At 47.5% G+C, this 25,427-nt stretch overlaps 1 protein-coding gene across 3 annotated transcripts in view; it reads left to right on the forward strand.

Annotated features, from left to right (window-relative positions):
• The window catches only part of SYCP1 (synaptonemal complex protein 1), an 811,750-nt gene that overhangs the window by 499,926 nt on the left and 286,397 nt on the right, over positions 1–25,427 (forward strand). For all 3 annotated transcript variants that reach the window (XM_075335624.1, XM_075335625.1, XM_075335626.1), the window contains 3 exons: positions 10,859–10,929; positions 11,897–11,969; positions 14,454–14,516. In XM_075335624.1, coding sequence (XP_075191739.1) covers positions 10,859–10,929; positions 11,897–11,969; positions 14,454–14,516 — 207 coding nt within the window. The remainder of the gene's footprint in view (positions 1–10,858; positions 10,930–11,896; positions 11,970–14,453; positions 14,517–25,427) is intronic.

Raw genomic sequence — 25,427 nt, forward strand, 5'->3', positions numbered from 1 at the left:
CTCAGATCGCATGATCTGCACTCCGTCCTATATCAGGCGCTCTTGTCAAACCAATGAACAGAAAACAGAAACAATTACAAATTCAAGAAGCAACAAACACATGGACTTATAGGAGCAAAACTCCAAACATAGCTGCAGGAAGCTTCCCAGCTAAGCCACAGAGAGGGAAGACTCCTGCATGCAAATAAACTGACAATAACCACAATAATTGACAACCCAGATAAGAACAAAAAAACAAAAACATTATAAGAAAGAATCAAGCACTTATCTGGGGTAGATGTGGTCAGAAGGAAGATGAAAAGTCTGGTGAGCTACAGGACAATGATAACCGGCTCAGACTGCCAGGAGGCCAAGGTTTAAATAGGCAGAGAGTTAGCAATGGAAACGCCCATTGCTCCAGCACATCTAGTCTCTGTCCAAACAATTCCTGGCCAGAAGAGGGAGCCTCACAGTAGCAAAAGCATAACTGACATTCACAACAGTACCCCCCCCCTTGAGAAGGGGTCACCGAACCCTCACCAATGCCACCGGGTCGCTCACGATGAGCATGATGGAAGGCATGAACCAACCTGTCCGCATGAATGTCAGAAGCCACAACCCAAGAGTTATCCTCCTGCTCATAACCCTTCTATTTGACAAGGTACTGAAGCTTCTGTCTACAGCGACGGGAATCCAGAATTTTTTCAACCTCATACCCAGATCCCCTTGTACCAAAATAGGGTCAGGAGGTGCTGCTACAGGAACTGTTGGCTCCACATGTCTCTTCAACAAGGACTTATGGAAGACATTGTGAATCTTAAATGACGCAGGCAGAGCCAAACGGAACGATACGGGGTTGATAATCTCCGAAATCTTATAAGGTCCAATAAATCTGGGTTTAAATTTAGGAGACAGAACTCTCATAGGAATATTTCTAGAGGACAACCACACCATGTCCCCCACTTTAAACCGGGGACCAACAGTGCGACGCAAGTTGGCAAATTTTTGGGCAGTTTCTTGGGATTGAAACAATTTATCCACTACCTGCCACCAAATCTGCTGCATTCTGTTTACCATTGAATCCACCCCCGGACAGTGAGACGCCTCAAGCTGCCCCAAGAAGAACATGGGGTGATACCCAAAGTTGCAGAAAAAGGGAGACACTAATGTGGTAGAGCTAGCTCTATTGTTAAGGGCAAATTCAGCCAAAGGCAAAAATGAAACCCAATTATCCTGATCCGCAGAAACAAAACACCGTAAATAGGTCTCCAAGGTCTGGTTAGCCCTTTCAGTCTGACCGTTGGTCTGCGATGAAACGCCGAGGAGAAAGACAGCTGAACACCCAATTTGGAACAAAAAATTCTCCAAAATCTGGATACGAACTGCACTCCTCTGTCAGAAACAATATTTTCGGGAATACCATGCAAACAAACAACATGTTGCAAAAACAAAGGCACCACCCAGCCGGAGAACTAGCTATCCTAAAGGAAGGAAAGATGAATAACTCTCTTGCTCAGAAATAGACCGCAAAAGGTATAGCAAGGCCCGCACATTCAAAGACTACGGTGATATAGGAAACTAGAATAGACAGATGGATGATAGGATTAGCAAAGGTGAGGCCCCACTGACTGAATAGGAAAGGATAGAAAAGGGGCTGATGGTGGCCAGAGAAAAACCCTATAAAAACCCTACTACCTGATAGTACAAAAAGGTCCTCAGATCGCACAATCTGCACTCCGTCCTATATCAGGCTCTCTTGTCAAACCAATGAACAGAAAACAGAAACAATTACAAATTCAAGAAGCAACAAACACATGGACTTATAGGAGCAAAATTCCATGCATAGCTGCAGGGAGCTTCCCAGCTAAGCCACAGAGAGGGAAGATTCTTGCATGCAAATAAACTGAAAATAACCACAATAATTGACAACCCAGATAAGAACAAAAGAACAAAAACAACATAAGAAAGGATCAAGCACTTATCTGGGGTAGATGTGGTCAGAAGGAAGATGAAAAGGCTGGTGAGCTACAGGACAATGATAACCGGCCCAGACTACCAGGAGACCAAGGTTTAAATAGGCAGAGAGTTAGCAATGGAAACGCCCATTGCTCCAGCACACCTGGTCTCTGTCCAAACCATTCCTGGCCACAAGGGGGAGCCTCACAGCAGCAAAAGCATAACTGATATTCCCCACACCCACTGCTTGGTGGTACCTTCACTGTCAATGGAAAATCCAGGGAAGACACCTTTTTTTTTCTTATTTTTTTTTTAATCATTTTTTTTGCCTAAAAACTGAAAGAAAAAAAAAATGACGTGGGCTTCACCATAATTTCTGTATGCTAGCCAGGTACAGCTGGCAGGTACAGGCTGCCCCCAACCCCCAGCTGCCTATTTGTACCCGGCCGGGAACCAAAAAAATATAGGGAAGCCCTTTTTTTTTTAATTATTTCATGAATTTCATTAAATAATTAAAAAAAAAAAATGACGTATGCTTCGCCATTTTTTGTGTCCAGCCATGAACAACTAGTCAGCTGGGGATTGGAATCCGCAGCGCAGGCTGGCACAATCTTTCTGGCCCCCCCACCCACTGTGAATTGCAGTCCACAACCACCCCAGAAAATGGCACTTTCATAGAAGCACCATCTTCTGGCGCTGTATAGAACTCTTCCACCTGGCACACTGGGTAATAAGGGGTTAATACCAGCTTTGTTTTCCCAGCTGGTATAAAGCCCAAGATTCTTAATGTCAGGCCAAGTTTGACCCGGCCATTAAGAATCTCCAATAAAGGGTTAAAAAAAGACATCACACAGAGAAAAAATACTTTATTAGAAAAAAATACGCAGACACATTAGGGACTCCATGTTTATTACTTCCTCTCACCCCTCCACAATAGAGAGATATTTCTGTACTGACCATGCCAGGAGAGAGAGAGGGAAAAGAGAGGAGAGAGGCAAAAGAGAGAGGGAAAAGAGGAGAGAGGGAAAATAGAGAAGGAAAAGAGACAGGGAATACAGAGAGGGAAAAGAGAGGAGAGAGGGAAAAGAGAGGAGGGACGGAAAAGAGAGGAGAGAAGGAAGAGAGAGGAGGGATGAGAGGGAGAGTGGGAGAGAGGGAGGGAAGAGAGAGAGAGGAAAAAAAGAGAAGGAAAATAGAGAGGGAAGAGAGGTGCTCTGTCGCATGCTGGGCTGCATGTCACCAACTTGCTCCACTCTGTGACTTGTTGTGCAGGTGACAGAGAGGAGACAGTTGGTCCCATGCAGCACAAGTCACAGTGTGCAGTAGCTTGGTGACATGCAGCACGACAGGTGACTGAGCAGAGCAAGTTGGTGACATGCTCTGCTCTGACACATAGTGTGCTACATGTCACCAACTTGTCAGTCTCTTGCTGGTGGGAGTACATGATCACACTGCACGGTACCACACGCTCTCCTGACACCGAAGCAGAGCGGGTGGGTGGATAGTGTGATCACATACTTGCGTAATAGGGGGGGTTCAGCTGAAGAAACCCCCCCTGTACTCCACACTGGCACCCTGTACCTCACAAATCTGCTGGATGGTAAGCGATTTTCGCCGCTCCACACTGACGCCCTCCGGATCCTCCCCTCAATGCCGGGCTGTGACGTACGGTAGTTACAGCCCAATCAATCAGTGTGAGTGGCCACCAGCATCCCCTGATGTAACGTCAAGTCTGAGAGCCCGTAACTTGACGTAACGTCAGAGGATATGTCGCCGGCGGAGGGGACGCGCTCGCCACCCTCGGGTCCGGGGCTTCTGCTGCTGCTGCTCGGTGGCTCGAGCGGTGGACCGGACCGGGGGACTCCAGCAGCGCTCCACACCTGTGAGTGAAAAGGGGGGTGGATTGGTTTGGGAGATTGTTCGTGACGCCACCCACGGGTCGTGGTGATAATGGCACCACCGCTGCTGGTAACGGGGATCCCGGGAGAGATGGTAGGGTGCAGCTGAGATGTTGTCCCCTCCGTGGGCAGGGGTTGGTGATCCCAGGGCCCGATGGTGGAGACAGGGGGGAGGCTGGATGGCTGGGGTGCAGGGTTGCAGGGACAGCGCGGCGCGGTGCCTGACGGCACTGGTGTACTCACTGAGACAATCACTGACAAAGTCTCTGGTAAACCAAAACGGCCGGATGGATGGGTCCCGCAGCCGGCTGCAGTGTTGTTGTTGTGCTCTCCCCGGACGGCTGATGGTGGCTGTCTTTCCCTGCACCTGTGAGAATGTTCTTGACTCCCGTGGTTGCCCACCGGTAGTCCGCTCCCCGGCGTATAGGAGCCCATACACTCCGGTAGTCCGCTCCCCGGCACGTAGGAGCCCATTTTGCCCGCAGGCGCTGGCCCTTGGATCTCTAGCCTGTGGCGGTGGCTGTATATCCTCTCTGGGTGGACGGTTGCCTTCAATCGGGACTTTAGTAGTTGAGAAACCCCTGGGGTTCCTGTCACATTCGGATTTGACTATTCACGGCGGCTCCAAGCCTGGTCGGGGTCCGATGGCCCTGCCTGTGTGCTTAGCTTCACTCCATTCCCCGGTACGGTACCGGCGGGCCGACGCCCGACCCCGGTCCTTACGGCTCTGCGGAGTTCCACAAACTCCTGTAGACGGCCACCACCGTCTCCCAACCTTGCTGTCAGTGTCTGGGCTCCAACCCAGACACCCAAGTGTTCACTCCTCTCCCTTTCACCTCCAAGACTGAACTGCACTTTTCCCACCTCCAGGCCTGTGAACTCATCGGTAGGTGGGGCCAACCACCTGGCTCCGCCCCACCTGGTGTGGACATCAGACCCTGGAGGGAGGCAACAAGGGTTTTGTGTTTGGCTGCTGTAACTGCCTAGGGTGGGGGTGTGTGTGTTGGCATGTCTGTGATTACCTGGCTAGTCCAGGGCGTCACAAATACTAGCGGCCACAGCACCAGGGGATGATGTGACCGGCACTGAGCGTGCAGGATTGCGCTGCCCAGTGCCAGAACTGCAAATAGAAGCCAATGAAGAAAACACCTAAAATAGTACGGTAAGTTGCACTCATGTAGAGAATAAAAAAAATGGGTGAACTACCCCTTTAATATTTGGTTGTACACCCTTTGGAATAATTAACTGCAGTCAATTGCTTCCTACAATCATCAATAAGCTTCTTACAACTCTCAACTGAAAGTTTGGACCACTCTTCTTTTGTAAATTGCGCAAGTCTCTTCTATTTGAAGGGAGCCTTCTTCTAACAGCAATTGTTAGATCTCTCCACAGGTGTTCAATGGGATTTAGATCCGGACTCATTACTGGCCACTTAAGAACTTTCTAGCACTTTGTTTCCATTAATTTCTAGATGCTTCTTGAAGTATGTTTGGGGTCATTGTCCTGCTGCAAGACCCATGACCTAGGGCGCAAACCCAGCTTTCTCACACTGGGAACTATATTGCGACCCAAAATCCTTTCATAATCTTCAGATTTCATGATGTTTTTCACACTGTTCATGCACCCAGACCTAGAGGCAGCAAAACAACCCCAAAACATCTTTGAACTTCCACCACATTTGACTGTAGATAGTGTGGGGAATTTTTCATTCTAGGCCTCATTCAGTTTATCAGAAAGATTTTAACTTACTCATACATTTTGACACAGTGCAGTTTTCATGCTTACAACTGGCAGACACGTTCAGACCAACAGACGTCTGATGCAAGACAAAAATACAGCAAACAATACAAGAAAGGGGGAACAGCGGGGAAAGAATAATAACGGTGGGCCCTAGCTCTAGTGAGAGGGGTAGATGGGACACGTCTTATCCTTACCTGCAGCTCTCCCTACACTCAAAGCCAGGACCTATACAGTCTGCAACAGTCGCTGAGCAGGAACCTAACACCATGAGAAAAACCATGTAGTTGCCCTGGCTTGTGCATTGGCAGATGGGAGACGGTAGCCCCACCACTGCACTAATATACACAAGGAAAGGTAAGACAAACCGGGGAAAACAGCAACAAAAAAAATGATAAAGTCCGGCTTTTGGAACACTCCTTCTCAGCTCCTTACACGAAGGAGGCCAGTATACAAATTAATTTGTATCATCAGCAAGGCATGCTAGGTAACACCTCTATCTAAATCTGAAGGGGGGTGGCTGCAATGTGGCTGCCGTGTAAACACTCAGCTAGGAACTGCTGGAAAAGCTGCTGGCAACAAACTGAGATTGTCCGTTTCAGTATTAAGAGAAATAATATAACATTTAAATGTAGAGGGCCAGATGAAGATAAGAGGCTCCAGTCCTAAAGCTGTCACTAATATCCAAAAACAGGGAGATGACATTGACAGCAGTCTAGTTTTTTTTTACTAATATACTAAAATTGCCTTGTTCTGTCTGTCTGTCTGTCTTGTTCCAAAGTTATGTCATTACAGTGACAACCGTCGCATTGGCTGCTTGCCTCGCCCCGGCTCCGCCCCCCCCGCACGGATTGGCCGCTCGCCCAGGCTCCGCCCCCGCACGGATTGATCGCTCTGCCACGCCCCTTCCCCCGAATACAAACGAAACTCCGACTCCCAGGTGACTGCTGCACTCCCAGGAGTCCACACCGGCAACCCAGCCCAGACATAACCTTGCGATGCTGGGATCGTTACGGAGGCGGCGTACGCTGGTAACGATGATACACATCGGGTAACTATGGGAAGTGCTTCCCTTAGTTACCCGATGTGTATCATGGTTACTAGCTTACCCCGGCTCCCGTAACACATGTGCAGGGAGCCGGCATACGTTGACGCCTCGCCCGCTCGGCACCGCCCCCGGCAAATGTTTGCCCACTCGGCCCCGCCCCGACACACGTTGGCCCGCTTGGCCCCACCCTCGGCGGCCCGCTTGGCCCCGCCCCGCAACACGTTGGTCCGCTCGGTCCCGTCCCCGGCACACATTGGCCCACTCAGCCCCGCCCCCGGCGGCCCGCTCGGCCCTGCCCCTGGCACACGTTGGCCCACTCGGCCCCGCCCCCGGCACACGTTGGCCCGCTTCGCCCTGCCCCAGCACACATTTGCCCGCTCGGCCCCGCCCCCGGCACATGTTGGCCCGCTTGGCCCCGCTCTCGGCGGCCTGCTTGGCCCCTCCCCCGGCACACGTTGGCCCGCTCAGTCCCGTCCCCGGCACACGTTGGCCGGCTCGGCCCCGCCCCCGGCGGCCCGCTTGGCCCCGCCCCCAGCACACGTTGGCCCACTTGGCCCCGCCCCCGGCACACGTTAGCCCGCTCGGCCCCGTCCCCGGCACACGTTAGCCTACTCGGCCCCGTCTGTGTGTAAGTTTTTTCGGTTCTGTTTTTTTGGGGGGTGCGGATATTCGCGGTCAGTGTGACCATGGTTTTCATTAACCCATACTCGACTTTTCCCAAAAGTAAGAACCTGACAGAGGAGAATGGCACAAGGACTGGAGTAATATTTCTGCACTACAACTCCCAGCATTAGTGCTGCAGTGCAGATGATAGGAATCAGCTGGAGGAGAAAAGGGCAAGGAGCAGATAAGAAAAGAAGGAGGAGGAGAAGAGATAGAGGTAAACAGGAGGGGAATGAGGAAGAGGAGACCGCAATCCCCTGCACCTGGGGGAAGGTGGGTAGCAGCCACTGGGGGCACCAGGGCACAGCACTGGGGCAGCAGCCAATGGGCACCATGGGCAGGCACAACACACACCACACACACTGGGAACCACAAACACCGCCCTACACAGACACACACAGAGACAACGCCGCACACACACAACACCTAACACACAAACACCGCGGCACACACAAATATATGCACATACCTTGCAACACACACACATTGCACAAAACATACCTCCCCAAAACACACACACACACAAACCGCGCAACACACAGCACCACACACAGACAACACTGCAGACACAGCGCTCCACAAACAACGCAACACACACAGCACCACACACACACACACAACGCTGCAGATACACAGCGCTCCACAAACAACGCACCACACACAACGCAACACTGCAGACACAGCGCTCCACAAACAACGCAACACACACAGCACCACACACACACACAACGCTGCAGATACACAGCGCTCCACAAACAACGCACCACACACAACGCAACACACAAAGAACACCGCTCTCACACACCCTCATACCCAGACAACACCCAGAACATTTACAGCGCCCTACACAAACACTTGGTAACTACACACAACAACATCTATATATAACAAAAATCATATATTAACTACACACTAAATTCTAGAATACCAGATACGTTAGAATCGGGCCACCTTCTAGGATATATATATATATATATATATATATATATATATATATATATATTTATATATACATATATATATACACATATATATACACACACACACACGGTATATATTAGCCATGGCCAAAACTGTTGTCACCCTTGAAATTGTTTGAAATTGTTCCATGAAAGGAAGTTTTTTCCAAGCAAAATTATTGCAATTACACATGTTTTGTCATATTCATGCCACTGAATATTCGTCGCCCAGCTGAATAGCAGGGATTGGAGACAGCCCTATCAGTCAGTAGCGACCACTAGTAGTTGAAGGGGTTCTTATTGTTATAATTACAAATTTTATAAAATAAATAAAAATATATTTAAATGTTAACATATTTAGCAAAAAGATATGCTTTATCTAGAGCACTCTCAGAATTTTAAAGATAGCAACTGCCATAAATCAGTGTGCACCTCTAAGATTTCAGAGGACACGCAATAGAATTGGCTGCGTAAAGAACATCTGCACGGTCATAGCAGCATTTTGTCAGACATCTGGAACTCGCATTCCTCTGTTTAGTTCACTTCACAGGACACTGAGCGGAGTGAACTACAGAAAACGATAAATACCTTTTATTACAATAGCTAAAGCTGGGAGAAAATACATTTTATTCCTTCCGGGAGCCACCGTCTTTCTGTCATAGTCATGCCAGCACAGTTAGAGTAATTCCCCACAGCACTGTGAACAGCGGCTCTAAGCACACCTCGGCACTTTTAATAAACATCTCAATCTGTGCAAAGTGAGCTGTCAGTCAAAGAGCCAAGATGTGCTTACAGCAGTCTGATCACGGTGCTATGAGCAATGACTGTATCCACTCCTTGAACACGTCTATGACTGAAAGTCTGTGTCTACCAGGAGGAATAAATTTAATTTTCTCCTTATTTCTGTAGGTTAATAGCATTTGAGGACATGTTGGCTTTCTCAAATTAAAAAAAAATCAGGTGCAAGGCATGTATGTCAGTTTTTTCCACAAACTGAGAAAGTTCTGTGGCTAATTTAGCTCAATGTCTTCCTGAAAATAGACAATTTATTTGGGCAAAATTACTAGTATTGTCTAGTTCTTACACACCACAAACTTAGACTACACAGAGCATGTCTAAGCACATAACAAATATGGTGAAGATCACGGAATACATTTTTTTACTCATGTAGCACTAGAATTCTGATGAGTTTAGAATGATAATCTCTCCTAATGTGTCCATTATTTTGGTTCCATTTAGCTGTTAAAGGGAATCTGCCATCATGTTTTTTCTATTTAGTCTGAGAACAGAATAATTTACAGGCACCCTAATTACAGCGATGTGTCACTTAATGGGTTTTGATTGATTGCTCTCAGTGAGAGAAACAAAATTAAAATTTTGTAGTTCTGATACCTTTTAATGGCTAACTAAAATAAAAATAAAATATGATGTTATAAAGCAAGCTTTCGAGACATCTCAGGTCTCTTCCTCAGGCATGGTATGACAAAATATCTGAAGAAACACAAATATATACACAAAACAGGGCAGAGCGATGCATAGTAAAAGGACATTTAAATAATCAAACATTGAGCTTGGAAAGTGAAACCTTAATTAGCTTTGATTAGTGGTGTGAGTTTTATTGTCCCAATATCCATATCTTAATGGGTTTTGTTTTGCTGTTTTAAAACAATCTGCATTTTATCAAATTATTATTACTGGACAGCTTGGCACATGCAGAGAAGTCTAATCCCTCCCCTCCCCACATCACTAATTAACAGCTCTCTGGCACTATAATGTACACAAAAAGCAAAAAGCTGTGGTGTCGGTGGGGTTATACACAGCTCAAGAGCTTAGCTCTGCTACATCTGCAGCAGAGAAAACTGTGACTTTATCATAACTGCTGCACTCAGTAAACTAAAGCGGGCTTTACACGCTGCGATCTCGGTACCGATATCGCTAGCATGGGTACCCGCCCCCATCTGTTGTGCAACACAGGCAAATCGCTGCCCGTGTCGCACAACATCGCCCAGACCCGTCACACGTACTTACCTGCCCGGCGACGTCGCTGTGACCGGCGAACCGCCTCCTTTCTAAGGGGCGGTTCGTTCAGCGTCACAGCTGCATCACTGAACCGCTGCCCAATAGAAGCGGAGGGGCGGAGATGAGCGGGACGTAACATCCCGCCCACCTCCTTCCTTCCGCATAGCAGCCAGGAGGCAGGTAAGGAGAGCTTCCTCGTTCCTGCGGTGTCACACGGAGCGATGTGTGCTGCCGCAGAAACGAGGAACAACTTCGTTACTGCTGCAGTAACGATATTTGAGAATGGACCCCCATGTCACCGATGAGCAATTTTGCACGTTTTTGCGACGATGCAAAATCGCTCATAGGTGTCACACGCAACGGCATCGCTAATGCGGCCGGATGTGCGTCACCAATTCCGTGACCCCAACGACTTCGCATTAGCAATGTCGTAGTGTGTAAAGCCCCCTTAAGTGAGCCATCACTGGAAATAGGGTCTTTGTTCAAAAAGGGAATTATGAAATACAGTAAAAAGTATCCACAATGTGGATAAAGTCTATAATATATAGTAATAAGGTGAAAGTTTGATTTCCTAGTTTTTATTCTTTTTTGTCTCATAGGCAAGTAAACAACAAAGAGATCAGGCAATGAAGAAAGTTGAGAATCTCGAAAAAACAAATGATCGCCTAAGGCAAGTTATCATCAGAAGTGTTTTAAGAAATGCACAACTTCTAAACATTTACTTCTGGAATTTGCCTATGACTTTAACAGGACATTTAACCAATCATTCATGTTTATTTCCAATGGTGAGGGGGTACAACCCACTGCCTTATAGATAACTCTGGCAATAGTTTGTCTCCTGTGGGAATAGAGAATTGGGCAAGTTGAAATACTACATATATTTGCCATCTTAGCAATTTGCCATTTTTCAAATGAGAAATACCAAATACACATGAAATTGCCAGAGATTTGGTCAAATCCTGGGTGACTGCACACGTTGTGCATGGATATTACGTCCTTTTCTTGTTTACCTTCATCACTATATGCATGCTGATTTCAATTTGCAACTATATGACTTTAGAATTGTATTGGGAGTAGACTCCTCACCTTTATATTTGAATTCACATGTGGATTAAAAATGTGCTACAAAAGAAACAGTGACATCAGAAATTTGTCACCCAAAAATTTTAAATGGAATTATCCATACTGATTTTGTGGCAAATTTATTATGGATTGTGATGCAAATTCTGGTTTAGTGCTGTAATAGTGAAGTACCGTATTTAACGTAACTTTGCACCCAGTACCTGCAATATATATAATAATAAATAATATTTTATTTATGTAGCACCAACATATTCCACAATAATTGTGCATAGAGAGAGCTCTGTGGGGAATAAAATTGTGCAGAATTTTAATCCATATAAGTGTTGCAGATTGTTTTAGAGTATTGCATTAAAATATATTGTTTACAGTTTTGGAACAAAAGTATTCCAGATGTGAATCCACATAACATGATGCAAATTGGGAATTATGTGCTAGATGTGTAATCATACAAATATAATTGGAATGACACTTTAAGTTGCAGGATGGTCTTTTCTGGTAACTGTTTGGGCTGTATAATAATCTTTTTAATAATCTATTTATAAAAATATATTTAGGAAAGAGAATGATTATTTAGAAGAACAGCTGAAAGCTAAGGAAAAAGAATGTAGCACTCAACATGAAGATAAGGTATTTGTACTTTGAACACTGTTTGTTAATAGAGATAGGTGAACCTGCAGATATTCGGGTTTAGCGGGTCCAGATGGACTTGAAAAAAAAGTACGGTTCGTAAACTGACTTGACCCGAACTTGACCCCGGCTCCGAACCCCATATAAGTCTAAAGGCCCTGTCACACACAGAGATAAATCTGTGGCAGATCTGTGGCAAATCTGTGGCAGATCTGTGCTTGCAGTGAAATTGTGGACAATGAGTGCCAGGTTTGTGGCTGTCTACAAATGGAACAATATGTCCATGATTTCACTGCAACCACAGATCTGCCAAAGATTTATCTCTGTGTGTGATGGGGCCTTTAGGGTCCTGAACTTAAGTGTTATAAAATGGTGGTAGTAAAGGCTAGGGGCTGCAAAAACGGGGATTAAAGTGGGACAATTATACTTACTGAGTTTCCACACTGTTGTCACACTGCTTACTGGTCCACTCATTAAAGCTTATGACTATTTACTGCTTCCCCCCGCCTACCCACAGTGACAAAGTCTGTGATTACAAAAACTTGTGAACAAGAAGGGGTATTTATCATGGTTTTTTTAAGTAAAACTACTGTACCACAGTTGTGAAAAAGTATACAGTTTTTATTATTACAAGTGCAAATATCAAAAATCACATGTGATGACAGTTAGTAGTTAGACATACATAGTTACAATCCAATTAGTTGAGACAGAGAGAGAAAAAGGTCCCAGGGAGGGAGACAGACTACCCCTTAACTAAAACTGGTAAGAAAGTAGTATTACTATATCCCGGGGGGGCATATAAGTAACCAAAAGATATCAATAGTATACCCCCTGGGCTAGTGGAGTGATGGAATGTCCATACATTAAACAGTAACCAACAGGATAAGGTCCAGATCAGGGCCTGAATACACCAGTATGTAACACCACCAGAATAATCTCAGAGGAAAAAAAGTCATATAGTGGTGGGTAAAATAGCACTTGAAGGACCTACTTGTGGTATGTATAGCACCCAGAAAGGGAGTCTGTCAGCCTCACATGTGGACCCGGTCTGTGATTAGTTGCAGTCATACTGCCAGCGTGCGAGTGTCTGTGATTGGTTGCCCTCACACTAGCTGTCTGGGTCTCCGAAGTGGAGTGTAAAAACAAATAAATAATTTGAAAAAATGGTGTAGCGTTCCCTGTATTTTCATACCCAGCACAGATAAAGCAGACAGATGGAGGCTGCAGCCCCCAGCTGTGTGCGTAATCTTGGCTGTATATCAAATTATGAGGGCACTCACCCTGTTATTTTTAATTATTTAAATACTTAAATGGAATGTGGTCCTCTTCCAATTTTGATGCCCTGTCAAGATAAAGCAGGCTGCAGGGCTGGCTGGTATCCTCAGGCTGGGGAGACCCATGGTTATTGGGCCCTCCCCAGCCTATAAATAGCAGGCTATAGTCACCCCAGAATTGACACCTCACAGTCAATGCACAATCTCTATTGAGACCCTGGTGTGGACAAGACAGCCCTGCTGTGATCCTGAATCTAAACTCTTTTATAGCTTAAGAATTGCTTCAGCCAGGAATCTATGTGATACTCTGTTGGATTCAGAATCTCCTTGCCTACATTATGTTGCTGTCACATGAGGTAGCAAAAACCAGCTGACAGATTTCCGTTAAGTATGCTGACATACTGAGTCCGCACACAACCCCCTCTATCTATAGTATGAGCCCACACACTGTCCTCCTGTTTATAGTATGAGTCCACACACAGTCTTACTATATACAATGAGTTCACACACAGCCCTTATTTACAATATGAGCCAATTACTGAGTCTACTTATTTTCAGTATGAGCCCACACACAGTTCTCCTATATACAGTATGAGCCCTCACAAAACACCCTGTTTCCCCTGTTTTTAGTAAAAGCCCCCACACCGTCCCCCATATATAATATGAGCCCTCACATATCCCCCCAAATACATTGAGTCCCTACATAGCCTCCCATATACATATACCTGTCCTATACACATAAAAAATACTCCCCTCGCTCCCATTCCCCCGACACTCTGCTCCGGTCTCTGGCGTATTGATTCCATACAGCAGACGTGCTGATGTGACTTTATCGTGTCTGCTGTTTTAGTCCCACATGCTGATTGGTGGAAGGAGTCTGTGGCCCCCTCTTCTACCAATGTATTCCATGTTATCAACATCCTTAGGATGAAGTTAGTGGTGCTGTCGGCCAATGACGTAGAGCACTGAGCGGCGATATCAAGCTGGGAGAGCACGGTGTAGCCTATCGGCCACTATTTTCATCCTATCGGATGTCTCAGTCTGCGGAAAAGCCAGAGGGCCAGATATGGCCAGGAGGTTACACTTAACCCAGCTTTGTTTAATACAGATTAATCAAATAGATAAAAAATAGTTTTCCTCTCAGTAGTTATTTTAAAATTGTAGTGTGTTATTTGAATATTATTTTACATGTTTTTTTTTTTTTATGTAGAAAAAACATTTTGAAAATGAATTTTCCAAGAAAGAAAAGCAGCAAAAAACATTGGAAAATAAAGTAAGATCTGTACCTGAATTCTAATCACAAATTTAAAAATTGTGTAACAATATGATAAACTACTTATAACTAGAGATGAAGTTTGGGTTCAGCGGGTTCAGCCGGACTTTAGATAAAATTCAGTTCAGGACCTGGACTTGACCTGAACTCCATTGTAAGTTACTGATTGGGCAGTTCAGCTATCCACATACAGCCAGCCTTAAACAGAGCATTTCAGGGGCAGGATGTTTTTTTTTCTTGCACACCCTACATCCGAAAGCACTGGGCCAAGCACAAAGCGTACCCGAGCACCCTAATGCTCGATTAACTGGTTAGTATACATAAAGCACCCGAACTCGAACACTGATGTTTTGTAAAGTCCTTGTTTCCTGTTCTGGTTTGCTCATCCCTACTTATAAGGGTATGTTGGCACACTACAGTTTTGTCATAGCCACAAAAATGCACCCTGTGGCCAAAAAAACGCATCTTGCTTACATAAAATGCATCAAAAAATGAGTGCATTTTTGGTGCATTTTTGACCAAGCGGTTTTCTTTGCATTTTTATTCACCAGTACGTGAAAAACGCAGGGAAAAACGCAAAAAGAATTGACATGCTGCAGTTTTGTTGTCACCACAAAACTGCAGCCCAAAAAAATCAACATGCGCACAGCAAACCTGAAATCTCATAGACTTTGGTGGGGAAGGAAAAGCATGCAGTTTGTGGTGACTAAGGGCTCATGCACACGTTGCTTTTTTTTGCGTTTCTGCAGCGTTTTAAGCTGCAGCGTCACATTGTCAAAATTCATGCGTTGTGCGTCCCCAGCAAAGTCTATGAAAATCATGCAAAATCTGTGCGCATATTGCTTTCTTAAACGCAGCGTTTTGATCTCTGCAAAATCTCTGTGTTTAAAAAAGCAGCATGTCAATTCTTTTGTCCGCTTTGGCAGCGTTCTACACCCATTGAAATCAATGAGTTGTAGAAAAACGCTATCAAAATGCAAAGCAGTGCATTTGCACTGCATTTTTGTGCTGATCAGCATGTTTATTTGACATAACAAACACAGGTCTTTCGGTCTCACTCTCTCTCTGTCAGTTGGTCGGTCTGTTGGTCGGTCTCTCTCTCTCTCCCTCCCACCCCCTCTCCTACTCACCGATCCCCGATCACCAGCGCGGCGCTGCACGGCGTTCCCACTGTGGCGGTTTCTCTTTTGAAAATGCCGGCCGCTCATTATTCCATCTCGTATTCCCTGCTTCCCCCGCCCACTAGCGCCTATGATTGGTTGCAGTGAGACAGCTGTCACTCAGCGTGGGGGCGTGTCTGACTGCAACCAATCACAGCCGCCGGTGGGCGTGTCTATATCGTGCAGTAAAAAAAAAAAATAATAATTTAACAAAAACAACGTGAGGTCCCCCCCAATTTTGATACCAGACAGGGTAAAGCTACACGGCTGAAGGCTGGTATTCTCAGGATGGGGAGCTCCACGTTATAGGGAGCCCCCCAGCCTAACAATATCAGCCAGCAGCTGCTCAGAATTGCTGCACCCATTAGATGCGACAGTCCCGGGACTCTACTCGGCTCATCTCGAATTGCCCTAGTGCGGTGGCAATTGGGGTAATAAGGAGTTAATGGCAGCAGCCCATAGCTGCCACTAAGTCCTAGGGTAATCATCGCAGGCTGTCTTCCCGACATACCTACCATGATTAACCTGTAAGTTAAAGAAAATAAACACACACATCCAAAAAATCCTTTATTTGGAATAAAAGACAAAAAAACCCTCTTTCACCACTTTATTAATCCCCAAATACTCCTCCAGTTCCGATGTAATCCACATGAGGTCCCACGATGCTTTCAGCTCTGCTACATGAAGCTGACAGCGAGCGTCCACAGACCACGACCGCTCTCTGTCAGCTCCACGCAGCAACTGAAGTGAGCCACGCGATCAGCGATGACGTCACTCAGGTTACCCGCGGCCACCGCTCTCAGGTGGAGGACTCCAGCTGTGGTCGTGGGTCACCTGAGTGATGGCACCGCTGATCGCGCTGCTCACTTCAGTTAGTCGGGATTTGCGGTCACAAGTGAGTCCTTCACATGTGACCGCAAATCAGACTGCGACACAGAGAGAGAGAGACGCCTGATGTCAGTGAACTCGGATGAAGCTCTGACGTCACTGCTGCGGACTCCTGTGTTCTGGCACTGACCTCGGAGGTTCATCTGAGTTCATGACAGTACAATGAGACAGAGAGGCGGGATGACAATGAAGTCGGGTGAAGTTCATCCGAGTTCATTCTCATCGCCCGGCTCTGTCTGTGTCTGCTGTCAGTGGGCATGTAGCAGAGCTGAATTGCCGAGGGACCGCACTGACAAAAATGCATCCAAAACTCATGTAAAATGCATGCAAAATGCATCCAAAATACATACATTTTGGATGCATTCTTTTTGTCAAAACGCAGCGTCAAGTCTGCCAGAGGGTGCATTTATTTCTGCACTGGTCAGTACACATTGTACGCATGAGCCCTAAAGAGACACCACAAACTGCACCAAAAATGCATCAAAAACTAACTGCAGCGTGCGCATGGGGCCTAACTTGTGTCATTTCCCATTGTTAACGTTTAGGCTTTGCATAATTAGGCTATATATTCTAAAAGTATAAACTACATAAAACTAAATTATTTTTTTTTTTCCTTTCTTGTTATTTTCTATATGTTTTACAATTACACCTTAGAACAATTCCAATCATGGTTTCTTTCAGTAACCCGATTTGTACCACAAAACTCTCCTCCCTCTTCATTGTGGGAAATACCACGCTCTCCACGACCTCACTGTTCTCTCAGAGAGGCAGCCTACTTTAAGATATACTGTATTATGTCAGACTTCCTCACTTTATTTCTGATGTTGCTAAAATATCTGCTGTGTCACACCTGAGGCCAATTCGAACAAAAAAAAAAAAAATGACATTTGTTACAGATTGTTGGTGTGGATTCATTTCTGAAAATGCACAGCAATTTATAGTACAACACGTGGATAGTATCTGCCATGTTTTCAATAAAAAATAAGTGGATGAAAAAAAAAAATGCATCAACAGGGATAATATCTGTACAAATTTAAGGTGATGATGCATATTTTAATTTTATAAACCACTGATTTTTCATTGCTACAAATTTGATGTTCGTGGTAAATTCATGTTAGTGGTAAATTTAGGTTTTACACTTGTTTGTAAAAACATCGAATTTTGGCAAAAATTTTAAAAATATCACAATTTGAAAACTTTTCATTTTTATGCCCTTAAAACAAAAAGTTATGTCACACAAACTGTTAATAAGTAACATTTCCCACATGTCTACCATATTTTCCGGCGTATAAGACAACTTTTTAACCCCTGAAAATCTTCTCAAAAGTTAGGGGTCATCTTATACGCTGGGTGTCGTCTTATACGGCGGTGCACGCTGCCGTCGTTTACACACAATAAAAGATATTCTCACCTGTCCTCCATTCCCGTGGTGCCTCCAGCTGCTTCTTGCAGTCCGCAGGCATACAGACCCCTCCGTGATAGCGTCCGTGCACGGAGCGGCCGCTGCAGGATGTCATCATGGCTTTACTACAGTTGAATTCTTTACGGCGCCACAAAGCATTTAACTGCAGTAAAGCGCTGACAGTAGCGGTGGCCCTGTGTATTGGACGCTATCACGGAGGGGTCTGTGTGCCTGCGGTCCACAAGAAGCACTCTTCCATGATAGCGTCCTGTACACGGGGCCGCTGATGCTGTCAGCGCTTTACTGCAGTTGGATGCTTTGTGGCGCCGTAAAGCATTCAACTGTAGTAAAGCCATGACGACATCCTGCAGCGGCCGCTCCGTTCTCGCTATCACGGAAGGGTCTGCGGACTGCAAGAAGCAGCTGAAGGCACCGCGGGCACGGAGGAGAGGTGAGAATACCTTTTATTATGTGTAAACAACGGTATGATAGAGGACAGAAGGGAACCAGCAGGAGGACATTATTAAACAATGGGCACATTACTGCAGGGGACATTACTAAATAATGGAGACATTACAGCAGTGGACATCACTAAACAATGGGCATATTACTCGGGTCGGCTTACACTCGAGTATATACGATATATCCCAAACTCTATATTTTAACTGGAAAAGTTGGGGGTCGTCTTATACACCCAGTCATCTTATACACCGGAAAATATGGTAGTTTATATCAGCACCAATTTTAAAAAATACAGTTAGGTTAAAAAATATTTGGACAGTGACACAAATTTTGGCATTTTACCTGTTTGCCAAAACATTTTCAATATACAGTTACCGTATTTTTCGGACCATAAGACGCACTTTTTTTCCCCCAAATGTTGGGGGAAAGTTGGGGGTGCGTCTTATGGTCTGACTATAGGGCTGCGGCTGGGAATGAGGGTGCTGCGGGTCATCGGGGGCACGAGCAGGCAGCAGCAGCGCCTGCCGTGACCACGTGGGCCCGCTCATTACATATGCACGCCCATCCTCCCGCCCATCTCTCAGCGCTGAAGCCGGCACTGACAGGTGGGCGGGAGGACGAGCGGGGACGCGCGCATAGTAAAGAGCCGGCCGCATGATCACCCCTGGCAATTACAGCCTGGAGTGATCATGTGCGGCTGTATTCACTGCTCCCCGCGCGTCATTACCAGCGCAGGGTGCAGTGAATCAGTGCACTCACCCATCCCCGTGTGTGGAGCCGCCCCCCTGCTGCACGCGATGTCTTCCTGTCTGTGCCGGTCAGCTGATCTGTGCTGAGCCGGTCAGCTGATCTGTGCTGAGCCGGTCAGCTGATCTGTGCTGAGCCGGTCAGCTGATCGGCACAGACAGGAAGACATCGCGATGCAGCAGGGGAACGGCTCCACACACACAGATCAACGTGCCAGAGAGGAAGATGTGATCGGTGCTGCAGGGAGTGAGGAAAAGGTGAGTATAAACGTTTATTTTTTTCTCTGTGCTATAGGATACAGGCCATATACCAGGATGGTATATGAGCACGATGGGGGCATATAGCAGGATGGGAGTATATGAGCAGGAGGGATGGGGGGGGGTATGTGAACAGGCTGGATGGGGGGGGTATGTGAACAGGCTGGATGGGGGGGGGTATGTGAACAGGCTGGATGGGGGGGGTATGTGAACAGGCTGGATGGGGGGGGTATGTGAACAGGCTGGATGGGGGGGGTATGTGAACAGGCTGGATGGGGGGGGTATGTGAACAGGCTGGATGGGGGGGGTATGTGAACAGGCTGGATGGGGGGGGTATGTAAACAGGCTGGATGGGGGGGGGTATGTGAACAGGCTGGATGGGGGGGGGTATGTGAACAGGCTGGATGGGGGGGGTATGTGAACAGGGTGGATGGGGGGGGTATGTGAACAGGCTGGATGGGGGGGGTATGTGAACAGGCTGGATGGGGGGGGTATGTGAACAGGCTGGATGGGGGGGGTATGTGAACAGGCTGGATGGGGGGGTATGTGAACAGGCTGGATGGGGGGGGTATGTGAACAGGCTGGATGGGGGGGGGTATGTGAACAGGCTGGATGGGGGGGGTATGTGAACAGGCTGGATGGGGGGGGTATGTGAACAGGCTGGATGGGGGGGGTATGTGAACAGGCTGGATGGGGGGGGTATGTGAACAGGCTGGATGGGGGGGTATGTGAACAGGCTGGATGGGGGGGTATGTGAACAGGCTGGATGGGGGGGGTATGTGAACAGGCTGGATGGGGGGGGTATGTGAACAGGCTGGATGGGGGGGGTATGTGAACAGGCTGGATGGGGGGGGTATGTGAACAGGCTGGATGGGGGGGTATGTGAACAGGCTGGATGGGGGGGGGTATGTGAACAGGCTGGATGGGGGGGGGTATGTGAACAGGCTGGATGGGGGGGTATGTGAACAGGCTGGATGGGGGGGTATGTGAACAGGCTGGATGGGGGGGTATGTGAACAGGCTGGATGGGGGGGTATGTGAACAGGCTGGATGGGGGGGTATGTGAACAGGCTGGATGGGGGGGGGTATGTGAACAGGCTGGATGGGGGGGTATGTGAACAGGCTGGATGGGGGGGGTATGTGAACAGGCTGGATGGGGGGGGTATGTGAACAGGCTGGATGGGGGGGGTATGTGAACAGGCTGGATGGGGGGGTATGTGAACAGGCTGGATGGGGGGGGTATGTGAACAGGCTGGATGGGGGGGGTATGTGAACAGGCTGGATGGGGGGGGTATGTGAACAGGCTGGATGGGGGGGGTATGTGAACAGGCTGGATGGGGGGGTATGTGAACAGGCTGGATGGGGGGGTATGTGAACAGGCTGGATGGGGGGGGTATGTGAACAGGCTGGATGGGGGGGGTATGTGAACAGGCTGGATGGGGGGGGTATGTGAACAGGCTGGATGGGGGGGGTATGTGAACAGGCTGGATGGGGGGGGTATGTGAACAGGCTGGATGGGGGGGGTATGTGAACAGGCTGGATGGGGGGGGTATGTGAACAGGCTGGATGGGGGGGGGTATGTGAACAGGCTGGATGGGGGGGTATGTGAACAGGCTGGATGGGGGGGTATGTGAACAGGCTGGATGGGGGGGGTATGTGAACAGGCTGGATGGGGGGGGTATGTGAACAGGCTGGATGGGGGGGGGGGTATGTGAACAGGCTGGATGGGGGGGGTATGTGAACAGGCTGGATGGGGGGGGGGGTATGTGAACAGGCTGGATGGGGGGGGGTATGTGAACAGGCTGGATGGGGGGGGTATGTGAACAGGCTGGATGGGGGGGGTATGTGAACAGGCTGGATGGGGGGGGTATGTGAACAGGCTGGATGGGGGGGTGTGTGAACAGGCTGGATGGGGGGGGTATGTGAACAGGCTGGATGGGGGGGTATGTGAACAGGCTGGATGGGGGGGGTATGTGAACAGGCTGGATGGGGGGGTATGTGAACATGCTGGATGGTGGGGTATGTGAACATGCTGGATGGGGGGGGTATGTGAACAGGCTGGATGGGGGGGTATGTGAACAGGCTGGATGGGGGGGGTATGTGAACAGGCTGGATGGGGGGGTATGTGAACAGGCTGGATGGGGGGGTATGTGAACAGGCTGGATGGGGGGGGTATGTGAACAGGCTGGATGGGGGGGGGTATGTGAACAGGCTGGATGGGGGGGGGTATGTGAACAGGCTGGATGGGGGGGGGGTATGTGAACAGGCTGGATGGGGGGGTATGTGAACAGGCTGGATGGGGGGGGGTATGTGAACAGGCTGGATGGGGGTTTATAGCAGGATCATATACAAGGCAGGAGGATCATTACCAGGATGGGGTACCTTAGTAGAGAATTTGGGGACATTACCCCCATAACAGTGTCAGCAGCAGATCCTCGCCCCATAACAGTGTGTCATGACCACATTTTTTGCTTAAAGTTTTATTTTCCCATTTTCCTCCTCTAAAACCAGGGTGCGTCTTATAGTCCGGTGCGTCTTATAGTCCGAAAAATACGGTATGTAATCAATATGTGTTTTAAAGTGCATATTCTCAGCTTTAGGCTGGACTCACACGAGCGTATGGCATCCGATGCGATATGCTAATGTCCCCCGGCTCAGGCTCTGCTGCGAGCGTGAGCCGGGTGTCATGCGACTGTAACCCGATCTTGCGATCGGGTCACAGCTGTGAAGCTGAGTGCAGGCGCTGCGGAGGAGAGGGAGGGGTTAATCCTCCCATCTCCTCCACTGTCAGCCTGTGCGTATGTGAAGCCCCACAGGTGTTGTGTCGGTGCATACCTTCAGGGACTCCACGTAGCTGGTTCTGGTCACAGGTAGGGAATCTTCGGTTTTGATCGTGACGCCACTCTCAGTATTGCGGTCAGTGGGGACCGCCACTGCAGGTTAGGGGACGCCTGGGGCTGATGGTGGGTGCAGTCGGATGTAGTAGCCTCCTGAGAGTGAGGCAAGCCCCAGGGCCCTGTGTAGGTTTGTAGTACCACAAGTCGCAGAATGACTCACACAGGCAGAATTGTCTTTCAAGGGCTTTACTCACATTTGATGGCAGGGTGAGTAGCCCGGGCGTAGCTGGGATGAACCAGATGGGAACCAGGTATCCTTCGGGCTGACTTTATGAGGGTGACTACTGACTCGCCTTCCTTAGCCCTTGGTGGTTTGGGGTGACCCCGACTTTGAGTCCCTATGGGGGTCACCCAGGGAAGATGCTGCAGCCTCTCTCCCCCTTTTGTTTGCCGTTTGCTTGTTCCCCGGACCAGGCCACTCCAGCTGCTTGCCTCCTGTGACCTATGGGCCCTCACTGCGGTTACGTGGCTGCGGCTTTTGTGGTGTTGTGGTGTGGGCTTTGAGAGCCCCACACCGGCAGGTTTAGCAGAAGAAAGCTGAATCTATCTCCGCTTCGGGATCTGCCGCCCGGTTGGGCCTGGTGCTCTCTAGCAGTCTCCTTACTTCCCACTCCGTGCTTTCTCTCTAGCTGAAGCTGGTTTTCAGGCAGCACTCCTAGTTGACCGTTCTCCCCCGTCAGTAGCCACTGCGCGGGCGCTGTTAGACAGCATCAACCCCACAGGTCTGCTCCTCACTGAGCCCTCTGGAGTTCTCCTCTAACTGACTCACTGCTCCTCCTCTCCTGTTCTTGCCTACGCCACCTAGCAACCAGATTCTCTTACCACACCCCTTGAGAGGAGATGGAGGCTTTTGACCCCCTGCCACTATTCCAGTGGAGGTATAGGCTTTGCCCCCTCCTGGGACCCCCAGGGGTCCTCTCATGGGTACATGTGTGAGACCTGATCACTATGCGCCTGTGTTCCACACCCCTGTCAGCCTTCTGGATTACCTGTATTGTACTGTCCCCAGCATGGGTGCAGTACTCAGTGGTGCCTGACCAGGTCAGGGGCGCCACACGTAGATCGCACTGCACTGGGATAACATCCAAGTGCAGTCCGATGTATCTCTCGCATCCATTCACTTGAATGGGTGCGAGAGATACGGCGGTAGCAGCAAAACGCAGCATGCTGCCGCTTTTCTCGCATCCAGAATCTGGATGCGAGAAAAGCTGACCAACAGCTCAACCTCATTGATCCCGTGATGGACCCGTGAAAGCACCCCTAGTGGTGCGAAACAGTACAGTCGTCCTCGTGCTTCCCTCCCTGCATTCCCTCATGTCCGTCTCACCTGTCAGCATTAAAAAATAAAATAGTCCTAGTTTATCGGTGAGTGCTGCCCTGTCTCTCATTGTTCTATGGCTCTTTAACATATAGCTGCCTTTTTTAACCCCTTCACGACTGAGGACCTACCAGTACATCCTAAATCATGAAGGTGTGATCACCGCTGGCTGCTGCAGTGATCCAGCATAGATCTGTATAGCAGACGTGTGTCTCGCAGGCGCAGGTGGATCTGCAATCCACTCACGTCTGTTAACACCTTAATTTACACTGTCAAAATGTGATTGTGCGATTTAAAGTGCCACTGTGGGTAATGCGCACTTACCCGTCACCATCAGAGGCCCCATGACCTGATCACGGGGAGCTGATGGTAGCAATGGTAGTACAGGGTCATGTGATGACTCCTGTCGCTATCATGGCTCACTTCCTGTAACAGCCGGCAGAGTGCTGGTTGTAATAGAAAACAAGCATTTCTCCTGGTCTGAGCTGTACAGCTCTGATTAGAACAAATGCATGAGCAATCATACTACTGATCCTTGTAGTCCCCTATGGGGACTAGTAACATAAAAAAGTTTTAAAAAATGTAAAAAAAAAATAAAAAAAATCTCAAATCACCCCTCATTCGCCCCATTGAACATTAAAGGGCTAAAAAATTAAATAAATATACACATATTTGGTATTGCCGCATTCAGAAATGCCCAATGTATCAAAATATAAAATCAATTAATCTGAGTAAAATTTTTTTGCCACTATGTCGCTTATCAAACGCCACAATTATGTTTTTTGGTTGTCATAAATTTTGCACAAAATGCAATAACAGGTGATCAAAACATAGCATCTGCGGAAAAATGGTGCCATTGAAACCATCAGCTCAAGATGCAAAAAATAAGCCATCACTGAGCCCCGTATCCCAAAGAATTTTTTTTACCCCTTAGATAAAAGTAAACCTATACATGTTTGGTGTCTATAAACTTCATATACCAACCTGAGACATCACACCGACACATCAGTTTTACCATATAGTGAACACGGTGAGTAAAATATTCCAAAAACTATCGTGCAATTGCACTTTTTTTGCAATTTTTCTGCACTTGGAATTTTTTTGCCTTTTTCCAGTATACTATATGGTAAAACTTATTGTTTCATTTAAAAGTACAACTTGTCCAGCAAAAAAATAAGCCCTCATCAGCAAGATTAACAGAAAAAAAAAAAATGTCTCTCAGAAGAAGGGGAGCAAAAATACGAAAAATGGAAAATTGTCCGGGAGTGAAGGGGTTAAAAGGGACCAAAAGTAATTGGATAATGATCTCAAAAACTCTTTAATGGGATGCATGGGCAATTCCCTCATTAATCCATCATCAGTTAAGCAGTTAATGTGTCTGGAGGTGATTCCAGATGTAGCATTTGCATTTGGAAGTTGTTGTTGTAAACCCACAACATGCAGTCAAAAAAATTCTCAATTGACAAGAAACGGAGCATCATTTGGCTAAAAAAGAAAAGAAGAAATCTATAACAGAGATATCAGAAATTTTAGGGATGGCCAAATCAACAGTTTGGTATGTTCTGAAAAAAAAATGAGCACAGTGGAGAGCATGTGAACTCAAAGAGGCCTTGGATGTCCAATGAAGACAATAGCTGTGGATGATCACTGAATCCTTTCCTTAGTGAAGGAAAATGCCTCAACAACATCCACCCAAGTGAAAAACACTCTCAAGAAAGTAGGTGTTTCAGTCTACCATAAAGAGAAGTATTCCTGAGTGTAAATACAGAGGGTTCACTACA

The sequence above is a fragment of the Anomaloglossus baeobatrachus genome, chromosome 2, assembly GCF_048569485.1.
Source record: "Anomaloglossus baeobatrachus isolate aAnoBae1 chromosome 2, aAnoBae1.hap1, whole genome shotgun sequence".
Taxonomy (NCBI): Eukaryota; Metazoa; Chordata; class Amphibia; order Anura; family Aromobatidae; genus Anomaloglossus; species Anomaloglossus baeobatrachus.